Raw genomic sequence first — 12,636 nt, forward strand, 5'->3', positions numbered from 1 at the left:
TGAACATTATCCATGTAAAGTTCTTAACAGTATGCTTGGCATTTAGTAAACACCCATTGTCATTATTTCTGTCACTGTCACTGCTATTATTAATCTATTCACATTCTGTTTCCTTTGGGACTGAGCTTAGATTCCTCCTCTTCCATGAAGCTTTGCCTGATTACTCCACCTGGAACTCATCGTGCTTTTCCTTGGAGTACTAGACCTTCTCCTGTCTATTTTATTGATTCAAAATGCATGCTGTGAGATATATTATTAATATCTTATCACTCAGCTAAATGATCAATTATCGAGAGCATGACTTTGTCTCAAGGAACAGTGTCCTGGACGTAGTATGTATTCAAAACATGATCTGTTTATTGAATTCTCATTTGTCTCTGTGCTACAGGTGCTGTCATAACTCTGGGGAAAGCACAGAAGTTCCGATTCAGCAACCCAGCAGAGGCTGCTGTTTTGCGGCGGCGAAGGCAGGTTAGCACAGTTGTGTTTTCTAGGTTGTTGCTGGCCTCCCTGTTTCTCCTTTTTAGAGGAAAAGCCTGAGCCTTATCTGGTTCTGTTGGGCTGGGAGTGATGACACCAGCCTCACTGTGCTTTCTTGTTCCAGGTTGGAGAGGCTGTTGGTGGCAGTGGCTCTTTGGAATGGCTGGACTTGGATGGAGATGTCACTGCTTCCCGTCTGGGTCTCTACCCTTTGTTTTGGAAGGAAAGGTGAGAAACAGGTGCTCATACTGACGTGGAACCACTGGGTTTGCTTCTCAGTCCATTACAACATGGAGCAGGGAGGTGATTAGTGTAGCAGACAAGATCTGAGTGAGGTCTGATCTGAATCAATGTAATTTGAAAATGCTGAACTAGCGGCTGAGTTTGTAGTTGGCAGGAGAGTGGTCTTGGCCCTCATTCATTTCCTCTGGTATTTCAACTTTCTTCATCACTGAAAGAGGTATATTATTTGATATTCCTATGCCCACTTTCTTGTCGCAACAAGATTTAACTGTGATGTGTTTGCAGATGTCTTTGATACTGATTCTGAATTTACCTCTCTATCTCTCTCTTTAAACTCTGGCCTGCCTAGTGTGAGCTCATAGTGTATGTCAGTTAGCTTCCAGAACTTAAGACTTCTTCTGAGTTTTTAAAAGATAGTGTGTGACTGAGAATCCGTTTTCCCCTTCATAACCAAGAAACCGGACTGGTACATAAGAGGGTCAGGAACTATCAGAACAATATAAAAATATCTTGGGGTTCTGCCCTTTCATAACCATGGCACCTGCTCTGTGACTAAGGCATTTAGTCAGAGTTTGATGTGTGACTGATGGTAACTACTTTATCACTTCATAGTCATACTTCATCCATTTCCTCATAGAACCCCCTTCCCAGATCTAGATGCCTCGCAGGCTGGGTGCTGGGAATCCTTCTCTTCCCATTAGTCACGTAACCTCTGCCTCAGGGAGTTCCTGTAGCACATGGTACCTGTGACATCACTGGCATCGGGAGCTGCCACGCACCTTCCGCACAGGGTTCTTGGTAGAGTTATGATGGCCCTTGGTTCCTTGGTTCCTTCAGAGAGATCTGACTCTCTTTCATCAGGCCAGCAGCATCTGATGGCAGATGAAGAGTCTTGGGTCTGAACTTGGTAGTTGGTGTTGGTTACAGGAGCAGAAGTGCTCTGATTCGAGGAGCATGAACAGCGGGCAAGTCCTCACAGCAGGGCTGTGAAGCATTGAAGGACACTACAACAGAAGTTTATGGAGGAGGGTCCTAGTGTCGAGAGTTCTGTGCAGTGAAGGGTGAGTCAGAAGAGGTGACATAGGGTGGAGAGTGTCATGGCCAAGGCAGACTCAGGACTGAGGCTGGAACTTTTGCTTTGTCAGAGTGGCCCTCCCTTTTTGTAGTGAAGTCAGGAGGTCCTGTGTTAGGTAAGGTTTGTGTTGGGAAGACTCGTTGAAGATCTTTTTTTCCTTCACAGTTCAAAGTTTCACAGAAAATACTGCCACTTAAAGAGCCATGGATGTGGAAGAGAGATACTGCAATTGGACAAAACTAGTCCACATCCTGGCTGTACTACATAAAAGCTGTGTGACAGCCTGAACAAGAGCAAGACTACATTCCTACAAAAAATTGAAAAATTAGCTGAGTTTGGTGGCACACACCTGTAGTCCCAGCTACTCGGGAGACTGAGGCAGGAAGATTGCTTGAGCCCAGGAGTTTGAGGTTGCAGTGAGCTATGATGACGCCATTGCATTCTAGCCCAGGTGACAGAGCAAGACCCTGTCTCAAAAATAAAAAAAACTGTGTGACCTTAGACAAGTCACTGAATCTCTGAGCCTGTTTTCTCATCTCTAAAGGAAGGATATTACCATCTCCATCTCTTTCCCAGGGATCTTGTGACAAGGATTGAAAGAGCAAGTGTCTGTGTGCAGTGCTGACACACCCCAAGCCCCCACTGCTGGGAGGCTCTGAGAAGGAGCTGCCCAGGAAGGCTGCCCCCCTTTCTCTTTCCTGTATTCTCTTCTCTGCCTAGCTGACCCATCTACCCCACAGTACACTGTGGTCTCCTCTTGCCTTTTAAAATTCTTGTATGTCTCTCTAGCCCCGTGAGCACTGCCATGACCTTTCAGAAACACCAAGAATGTGCCCTTTCAGTGAGGACAGAGAAGGATTTCAGAATTAAGGCCTCTCCCACCCCCTGCCTCCATTGTTCAGCCCTAGTACTAGGAGCCTGTAGGCTGGGCTGGCCCTGCCCAGCTACCATAGCCAGCATCTGTGTGCCAGCCTTTGGTGGAGGTGGTGTGGTATGTTACTCAAGCCTGTGATTGGGCAAAATGACCAGGTAGAGGAACCCATAAGAACAGAGAAAAATGCACGTTGCCAGCTGGGCTCCCAGTCTGGATTTGTGGCTGTGTGTCTATGAGAGTGTCTCCCTCTGCTCTTGGATGGGCGTGGCTCCAAAGCCGCCTCTTGTGCTAGGCTGTCTTTCCCTCATTTCTGTCTCTTGAGGAGCATTTGTGGGGCCTACAAAGCTGTAGGTGACTCCAGATCCAGGGGGAATTGGCCAGTTTGCTCTCCTTTGTTGCTTGCAGCAGTAATCTGGACCAGAGAGGAATTTGTCCTTGAATACCATTGCCTCTGTTCTTGGCATTTTCCCATTTGGAATTTTAGGGGCTTAACCTTAAGTGCCTAGAGCCTGGGAGACACTGTTGCTGCTGCTGCTGCCACTATTGCTTTAGTAAGTAGATGCTGCTGCATTCTGCTGCAGAAGCTGCCAGACCCCGAGGCAGTGGAGGAGGGCTGCGAAAAGAAGAAGAGGGAGGGCGCAGTGGAGTCCTTGGCAGCAGGTGACCAGGCAGCAGCTGGGGGATGCTGGAGCCACCGAAGATGAAGGGCAGTCATCTGATAGAGACAGGGGTCCCTTGGCTGGCAGGTAAATGAAGACTTGCTCTTTGTAATCTACCCAGACATGTAGCATAAGGTTGCTATTTCCTTTTGCACTTGCTTTCTGGGAATTTGACTAATGTGCTTAGCAGAGGGAGCCATTCTGTCTGACTGTGTGGCATCTTGGGTGATCACCCCAGACACCCTTTCCTTGCAGGTCCCAGCACTGCTATGAAGGAAACTATATCATAGCTGCCGCTTTCCCAGGGGAAGGGTAGAGGGAAATGCTATTCTAGGGAGAAGCAAATTGTAAATTTGAAGGTTGGGGAGACAGCCAGAGAAGGAAACTAAGTCATCTCAGGGAATTCAAAATAAAGATCCCCTCCCTGCCTATTGCATCTGGTGGTCTGTGGGTCTTAGGTGGGTTTGTCTAGGATCCTCTGGTGGGCTCATGTTTGTAATTCAGCCATTTCTGTGGTCAGACAAAATCTAGGGAGCAGTATACAGGCATGATACCTATAAATAGATGTACAAAATGTTTCCCATTAACTGTTTTTTCTAATTTTTGCCATTAACCGGTTTTCTATTCCAGTTTCTATCCCTGGCCTTCTGCCTCACTTGTGCTAGAGATACCTTTCCTCTTTATATATGCTCCAGCTGTGTGTATGTGGCCTTTTGCCACAGTAATCGGCACCAATTTTCTGCTGAGTACACCTGCACAAGTACCTGGGCCTGTCTTAGTCCTTGGACCCATTGCAGATTGAATCACTTCACAGCCTCCTTCCCAGGGAAGGGACTGCGGTTGTGTCAGCTTCCACTCCCACCCCCAGTCTGTCTACTCCACCCTTCCCTCTCCAGCCATCCATCTTCCACTGCATTTTAAAATCTTAACTTCCCAAGACTGCATTTTAAAATCTTAACTTCTTCTAAGACAGGGGTGGCAAACTTTTTCTGTAAAGGGCCAAGACAGTATTTTAGTCTTTGTGGGACATACGATCTTTGCTGCAACTACTCAACTTTGCCAGTGTGGCAAAGCAAGTATGCAGAAGCAGCCTTAGACAATACATAAATGAATGGGTTTGGCTGTGTTCTAGTAAAACCTTATTTATAAATTATAAAAACAGGCAGCAGACCAAATTTGACCCACAGGCTCTAGTTTGTGGACATCTGCCTTATTTTTGCATTTTTTTTTTATTTTTACTTTTTCTTTTTTTTTTGGAGACAGGGTCTGGCTCTATCACTCAGGCTGGTAGGCAGTGGCACCATCATAGCTCACAGCAACCTCAAACTCCTGGGTTCAAGGGATCCTCTTGCCTCAGCCTCCCAAGTAGCTGGGACTTCAGGTGCGCACCATGACTCCTGGCTAATTTTTCTATTTTTAATAGAGATGGGGTCTTGCTGTGTTGCTCAGGCTGGTCTTGAACTCCTGGACTCAAGTGATCCTCCCACCTCAGCCTCCCAAAGCTCTGATATTACAGGCATAAGCTACTGTGCCTTTGCACCCAGCCTGGACCTCTGCTTTGATACTTTCTGTGATTTCATTCTGCTCTACAAAATAGTAACTCTCCTAAAATGAGTGAATCCCTTACAGCACACTTCTCGTACTGCCTGAGATCTGGTTCTAGCATCAGACCACTAAGTGAGCCTCTTCAAGCCTTTGAGTCATGATGTTCTGGGATTGTAGAGGGCTGAGTGCTGGATGAGGCAGGTCTGATTCTGGCTTTTCTGTTAGCCTCTAGCAAAATCTGACTCTTCTCAGCCACTTCCCTCCTGTGCCCACCCTGGAGTGCTCATGCAGTTGGCCCCTTTAGAAACCTGGATGACAGGGCTGGAAATACTCTGCAGAAAAAACATTTGAGGTACTTGCATAGAAGACCACGCGTGACCCCAGGGAAAGGTCAGCAAGTAGTTGGAAGCTGTCAGTTTTCAGAAGAAGCCTCTGACTCATCCGTAGTTGTACAAGAACCTGGTGGCAGAGTAAGGCATGACTAGAATCTAGAATTCTTTGTAAACTTTTTATTATGGGCAATGTTGAATACACAAATTATCAACTCTTAGCTAATATTATTTCATTTTTATCCACACTCACTTTCCCCTATTCCTCTCCACTGGATCTAGACAAATTCATGATACATTTCACCAGTAAATGCTTCAGTATTATCTCTGAAAGATATGGCAGAGACTAAAACTCTTGATTCTATTCCAGGGCTTGTTCACCGAGGACAGCCCTTGAATGGAGACCAGCTCTCCTCTGGGTCTCCTGCCGCACACGCAGGTGTAGTGTGCATGTAAATTCTCTCTGCCCCCTGGGTCGGCCGCCTCTTACTACCAGGTTACAGAGGACTTCTGTTTCAGGGAATGGAGGTGCAACAGTAATTGCTGAACATGTAGGGGAGAATTTCCATTCCCATGGTGTTTCTGGAGCTGCTTCTCTACTTGATATTTCCAGAAGATATTTATTCTTTTTTAAAGGACAAAACATCTTGGTTTTAATCAAAAGATAATTTTGTGTCTTTTAAAAAACAACTTTCCTAAAAAAACAAAAGCTTTCCTGGTGATTTTCCTTAAGCAAAATGAACTTGTGTTTCTGCTAAACCCACAAATCTAAGAATATGCCAGTTTAATGACAACTCTCCCCTCCTACACTGTGACATCACAAGCTGCCTATGACACCATGCCTATTTGTCCTAAGTTGCCAGAAGTCCAAAGCCTTTCTCTACTCTGTTGAATTCAGGGGCTGTCTTGGAGGGGTTTAGACTGCTACCAGTTTGTCCTGAGCTTGGTTTGCATTTCCTCTTGGGTAACCCTGGATGCTTCTGTGACAGGAGAGTGCTTGAAGAGCAATGTGACGAGGACCATCAGCCACCAAGGGATGGAGAGACGTCCCCCAGGGCCCAGATTCGGCAGCAGCAGTGCTATGTGAATGATTTGAGGCAACAAATCCTAGCAGAACAGATTAGAGCTGAGAAGGAACTGGAATTTGACCAGGCTTGCATCAGCCAGCAGATTAAAGAAAGTAGGTGCCCACCATTTAAAATGTCTGCCTTACCTTCTCGTTTCTTCCTTTTCATGCTGCCCCAGCCTTCTGTATTCTCTCCTTTGTTTTCTTTGTGATATGATGGAACCTTTGGTATTAGGTGTTCTCTCGCGTCTTTCAGAGACAAGAGGCTCTTACAAGGGGGCTAGAAGCAAGAATAAGGAAGCTAACTTCCTTATTGTCCCTCAGAGTGGTGGGCCTCCTGCCCACTCCACTTAACATTTGTCCATGCCCTGCCGCCTGCCCTAGCATGTGCCCACTCTTGTGCTTAGGCCCCGTAGCCCTGCGGCCCTCATCCTGCAACATCGCCCTGGCCAGCTCTGTCACTCCACATAGGTCTAGCCATGGCCAGAGGAGTCGGTCCAGGCAGCCACAGGCAGGGAGGAAGGTGCTGACCTTCTCTCTGGGTGTTTTTGGTTCCCAGATCGGCAGTGGCTGCTCAGAGAAGAGACCTGGCTGGCTAGCTTGCAGCAGCAGCAGCAGGAAGACAGCCATGTAGCAGAGAAAGAAGTTGAGGCATCTGTGGCACCTGCTGTTTGGCTTCAGACAGATCCTGAGGCTCAACCATCCCCACTTGTCCAAAGCCAGAAGAGGGTGGTACAACTGCAACTCCTGCGGAGACACGCTGTTCGAGCCGCAGAACGGAATGTCCGGCGAAAAAATGTCTCATTCCAGCTAGAGAGGATCATCAAGAAGCAGAGATTGCTGGAAGCCCAGAAGAGACTGGAGCAGCTCAGGGCATTGTGCTGGCTGCAGGATGACAGCACCCAGAAGTCCCCATACTGGGTCCCCAGCCCTGATGCTACGGTTCCAGGGCCTCTATGTAGAGGCAGATTGACAAATTGCAGTTCTTTAAGCCTCCGAAGCCTCTGCAGCCAGCGCTCGCCCCAGCTACACAGGTACAGCCAGTGGTTGTCACCGGGAAGCACTTGGCTAAAGTGTGTAACATTGTTGCCCAGGCAATGTTCTTTACGCCCCAGTGCCTCAGTTTCCTCCATCTGTGAAGTGAGAGACATGTGTGCTCCTCTCTCCCTCATCGCTTTCCCCTCCTCTGGCTACTTCTCTTCCTTCTCTGTGTATCTTTTCAGACTCGGGCTTCTCCCTATTCCTCATCCTCAGAGTAGTGATTCTGGCTTCTTTGATGCTGTCTTCTGAGGAAGGCTCTCAGCCTCATTTTTCATCTGCTCCTTAGACCCGGACTACCCATATACATTCCGTATATGTCCTGCGTTTCCCACCTCAGTCTCCTCCTGCTTCAGACCAGACTTCTTCATTCCCACACTGCCTCCTGCTCCCTCCCTCCCTCCTTGCCCTGCTCTTTAAATCAGCTTCCTGGCCGCACCTCTCACCTGGTAAGCGAGTACATCTTTTGACTCCCAGGTTCACGTTAGGATCGTCCTTATTTCTTTTCTCCATCACTCCTTACATGCAGTAAAGGGGGAAGGATATATTATCTCCCAGACTCCTTGGACCAGAGGCCTGTATCTTAGACCTTTTTATATCCTCAGGGCCTCTGCAGGAGGTTCACAATTGATGTCTGTTGCCATTGTTTGCTCACCTCTCTGGTCTTCAGAGTACTAGGTGGGGTTTTTAAAAACTTTTTATTGTGAAAAAAATTTTAAACATATGTAAGGGTGAGAGAATAATACACTTATCACCCATATTCAGCAATTATCAGGATTTACTACACTTGCTATGTCTCCCCATCTTCCTGCTTTCTCATGTATTTCAAAGCAACTCTTAGACATCATGTCATTTTAATTCTACATTTTTAAGTCTATACCTCTTAAAAAATAAGAATTTGCCTTACTAGCAAAATGTCATTATCACAACTACCAAAATTAAGATTGCTTGATACAATCTAAAACCTAGGCCGCATTCATATTTCTCTAGTTGGGCTGGGTGCAGTGGCTCACACCTGTAATCCTAGCACTTTGGGAGGCCAAGGTGGGAGGATTGCTTGAGGTCAGGAGTTTGAGCCCAGCCTGAACAACACAACAAGACCCCATCTCTTAAAAAAAAAAAATCAGCTGGGTGTAGTGGTGCATGTCTGTTATTTCCAGCTACTCAGGAGGATTGCTTGAGCCTAGGAGTTTGAGTTCATAGTGAGCCCACTGTACTCTAGCCTGATCAACCTTATCTCCCAAAAAAAAAAAAAAATTCTCTAATTGCCTCAAAAAATCTCTATTTATAGTTGTTTTTTCAAATCAAGATCCAAGATTTGCACACTGATATGTCTTTTAGGTTTCTTTTAATCATTCTTCTTTTTGTTTTATTTTTATTTCTTCATATTATTGAATATGAATATTAAAGTGGATCAGTTCTGTAGAATGTACCGCTTTATATAGACTTATCCATAGATTCTTCATATCATTTAAATTGTTTCTCCATTCTCATATTGCCTATCAACTGGAAAATTTCCCTAAAGGTATGATTAGATTCAGTTCAACATTTTTATAATATTAAAGAGATTGAGGGCTGGGTGTGGTGGCTCACCCCCATAATCCTAGCACTTTTGGAGGCCTGAGAAGGGGAGAGGATTGCCTGAGGTCAGGAGTTCGAGACCAGCCTGAGCAAGAGCGAGACCCCATCTCTACAAAAAGTAGAAAAATTAGCCGAATGTGGTAGCAGACGCTTGTAGTCCTGGCTACTAGGGAGACTAAGGTAGGAGGATCGCTTGAGCCCAGGAGTTTGAGGCTACAGTGAGCTATAATGATGCCACTGCACTCTAGAATGAGACCCTGTCTCAAAACAAAACAAAAACAAATTGAGGAACAGGATGTACCTGGGGCTTCTCAGAGAGCCAAGACCATGGTCCACAGTTACCTATTACACCTTTAGAGCTTTTCTCTGGTTTTGCAGTCTATAAGAGATAGTAACATGGGCCTGGTTTTTAATGTCTTTCAGAGCAAACTAAGTGGAAATTTATATTCCTTCGGTCAGCAGGAAGTAGGGGACCTCTTACTTCTTCTGAGATGGCTTTCCTTGTCTCCACAGTGTTTTCCTGAATTTGGATCCCGCCACCATGTCACTACCTGTGCCTGACCCCACTCACCAAATATCAGAGAAAACACCATCAGAAGAATATTTGCCACGGGCTGCTTCTTACCCACCAAAGACAGGGCATCTCCGCAAGAATGGCCTCGACTCCTCAGGCCCAGGGAAGCCCTGTACAGCCAGAGGAGCCTTGGCCAGTAGGGGAGCCTCAGCTCCAGACACTTGCCTCACTGTGAGCCCCGAGTCTGTTGGCATCCAGGAAATGGATAGAGTGGGTAAGCAGCCCCATTGGATAGTGTCCCAGAGCTTAGCATCTCTGAGTCAGTCAGCTGGCAAGCTAAAGGCAAGGGATGAGCCAAAGACCTTCACCCCTACCACCCAGATCAGAAGGGCTAAGGGACTAGCAGGCCCTGGCCACATACAAGCTGGGTGGCGAGAAGAAGGGAACCTTGAGACCCACAAAGCTGCTAAGGGAGCCACTTGCAGTTCCCTATGTCCTCAAGGACCCAAGCAGGCAGCTGTGCATGGAAAGGCAGCCAAGACTTTTCGGGGAGAATACAAAGCACCTTCTCCAATCAAGGCATCAAAAAGGCATCAGAGGGCATTGGCAGCAAGGGTCAGAGACATTGCCAAAAAATTCTCTCATTTGCCTCATGGCAGTCCTTTGCAGAGACAACACAATACAGGGGACCTAGACACCACGGCCCCATGTAGAGATTCCAGCCCAGTAGGATTCTATGCAAGGGAAAAAGACAGTGAATTATCTGACACAGATAGCAATTACTCAGAGGATTCTCTCTCCTGTGTCTGTGCCAAAGCTCTGAAGGAACCACTGAAGCCAGAGGACCCCCAGGGGAAGAAATGGAATCTCCCAGAGCCAGAGAACTCTGACAGTGACGACAGCCAAATATCTGAGGACTCACTGGCTGAAAAGGAGTACCAAAGTCCAAAAGATAGCCCAACGGGCAGTCATCCCACCAACCATGGCCAGTCCAGGACCAGAACTAGAACCTCTGTGAGGGGCTTCACTGTGCCCTCAGACAGTGTCCTACTTGCTCAAGCTCACAGGAGCTTTTCCTTGGATAGCCTGATTGGTGCTGGAGGGGAACTGGAGGAAGACCAGCAGGAAGAGCCTTTGCTTGGTTCAGCTGGTGAGATACCCACAGAGACTTTTTGGCACCCGCAGAACTCCAGTCTGCCTGTAGTGGACCAGGAGGCACCGCATAGGCTTGATTCCATCGACCACAGGACAGGAGCTAGGCTGGATGGCATCCTGCCAATGAGCAGCTCATTTCACCTTGACCCCCAGTTCCAGCCCCATTATGAGCTGTCTGAGTCAGAGGTGGAGGCGAGCTTCTCTGAACGAGCCAACCCTCCCCAAGACATGGAGCTTTCAAAAGACAGCCCATTGATGTCCATGGATTCCTGGTTTTCCTGCGACTCTAAGACCAATCTCAGCAGCCCTCCAGGAATAGTGGGTTCTTTATGTCCAAGTCCTGATATACAGGAATTTCAGTCCTGTGATGAGGAGAGGACTGGATACTGGCTAAATATTGAAGAACTAAAGCCATCAGGCATAGAAACAGTCCTGTCATATAGCTCCAAACTGCCCCAAGGCATTACTGTGCTATCCTGCAGTGCAAGAGATGAGGACACAACCTCTGCTTCTGGTACATCCAAGCTGTCACTCTGGGGAACTCAAAGTTGTCTTCAACCAGGAGCTGATGGCACCTCTCAGGGCAGAGGTATCCCTGACACAGCCCAGCAGGGCAGCTCTGAAGTATCCCAGAATTCTAGTGTATCAGGTGTGCCAGCTGCCTCTGCCACCTCATTCACTTATGTAGGCAGCACCCAGGAAAGGGATTGGGCTGCCCTTCAACAAAAGTATCTTCTTGAACTCTCTCGTCCTGGTTTGGAGGCCGTAGAAGAGCCCAGGCCAGCTTTCCGCTGCCTTGAGGAGGACTCTGGTTTCCTGACCCAAGCTTCTGGCAAAGGAGGAGATACCATATTGCCAACAGGTCCTAGGGTATCTAGCAGTCTGGATTTTAATAACTTTCCAGTCTGTCTATCCAAAATCAGGCGTGTGAGAGCAGAGAAAGAGCAGGACAGTTTGAGTGCCAAGTTAGAAGGTACTTCAGATTTCTTTAGCACTAGTGAGAATGAGGTGAGTTATAATGAAACTTATTCAGCAGACTTAGAATCACTGGCTTCTGGATCCATGAAGGCACAGGTCTTTTCAGAAGAGAACAAAATACCAAATTCTGTGATAGAATCACGTGCAGTCAAACAGAACAATGTGGAAGAGTGCTTTCAGGGTAGCCGGAAACCTGGACTTATGACTTCCTCTGATGAGTATTGTTTCCAGAAGAGCACTTGTCACAGTAATGTCACCATAGCCACCAAAGCAGGCCATTCACCCCAAGGCCGGGCCCCTCTCAGGAAAAATAGTGTAATCCAGCCAAGGCAATTAAGTCCCAACAGCCACTGTGCCCTACAGGAAGAGAAGGCAGATTGCCAGGAGGGCGCTAAGGAAGTAGTTGAAAGACACACAAATGTTTCCTTTGCCTTTCCCTCAGGTCCAGAGCTGTACCTCCACTCTGCTCCCTGGAATCCGTTCCCATCTTCCCTGCAGCCACCTGCCTTGGAAACATTCTATGTGACCAAAAGCAGGGATGCCCTCACAGAAACTGCCTTAGAGATTCCGGCTTGCAGAGAAGCAAGGGTGCCTTCCCCACCTGCTAGGGAAGCCTGGGGCTTTGGTCACCACCAAGTCCTCCAGAATGCTTATTTGAAGAATAATTTGCCAGTGCTGTTACAAAACCAGAATTCCAAGATTGCCTCATCTCAGTGGGTCACAGCAGAGAGGCCAGTTGATCTAAACACCAAGGGAGTTATCAGAGAATTAGGGAAATGCTCTGGAAATATTAAAGAAGAAAGCCATAATTCAGTTTATTTTTTTGTTGCTCAGAACAGACCTTTTCTCCCTTCTGCCAGCACAAAAGTGTGTGAATTTGAAAATCAAGTGGGAATTTTGAATATAAAACATGATGTTGAAGCACTTGAGGGAGAAGAGGCCACTTCCTCAGATAGTTGGGGGTCTGGGAAGCCTTTCTTCCTCATTTGTGAATCTGAGGCTGGCGGGGAGGAAGAGCAGGGTCAGAGTGCAGATCTGAGGCCGACCCAGGCCTCTGGTGTAAAGAGACAGTTCCTCTCTGGGGCCAGGTCTGATTTCA

At 47.2% G+C, this 12,636-nt stretch overlaps 1 protein-coding gene across 1 annotated transcript in view; it reads left to right on the top strand.

Annotated features, from left to right (window-relative positions):
* The window catches only part of STARD9 (StAR related lipid transfer domain containing 9), a 113,099-nt gene that overhangs the window by 75,926 nt on the left and 24,537 nt on the right, over positions 1–12,636 (top strand). Inside the window, exons 19-23 of the mRNA XM_045539718.1 lie at positions 389–471; positions 605–708; positions 6,195–6,385; positions 6,831–7,305; positions 9,404–12,579. Of these exons, the coding sequence (XP_045395674.1) occupies positions 389–471; positions 605–708; positions 6,195–6,385; positions 6,831–7,305; positions 9,404–12,579 (4,029 nt within the window). The remainder of the gene's footprint in view (positions 1–388; positions 472–604; positions 709–6,194; positions 6,386–6,830; positions 7,306–9,403; positions 12,580–12,636) is intronic.

Source organism: Lemur catta, chromosome 1 (assembly GCF_020740605.2).
Source record: "Lemur catta isolate mLemCat1 chromosome 1, mLemCat1.pri, whole genome shotgun sequence".
Taxonomy (NCBI): domain Eukaryota; kingdom Metazoa; phylum Chordata; class Mammalia; order Primates; family Lemuridae; genus Lemur; species Lemur catta.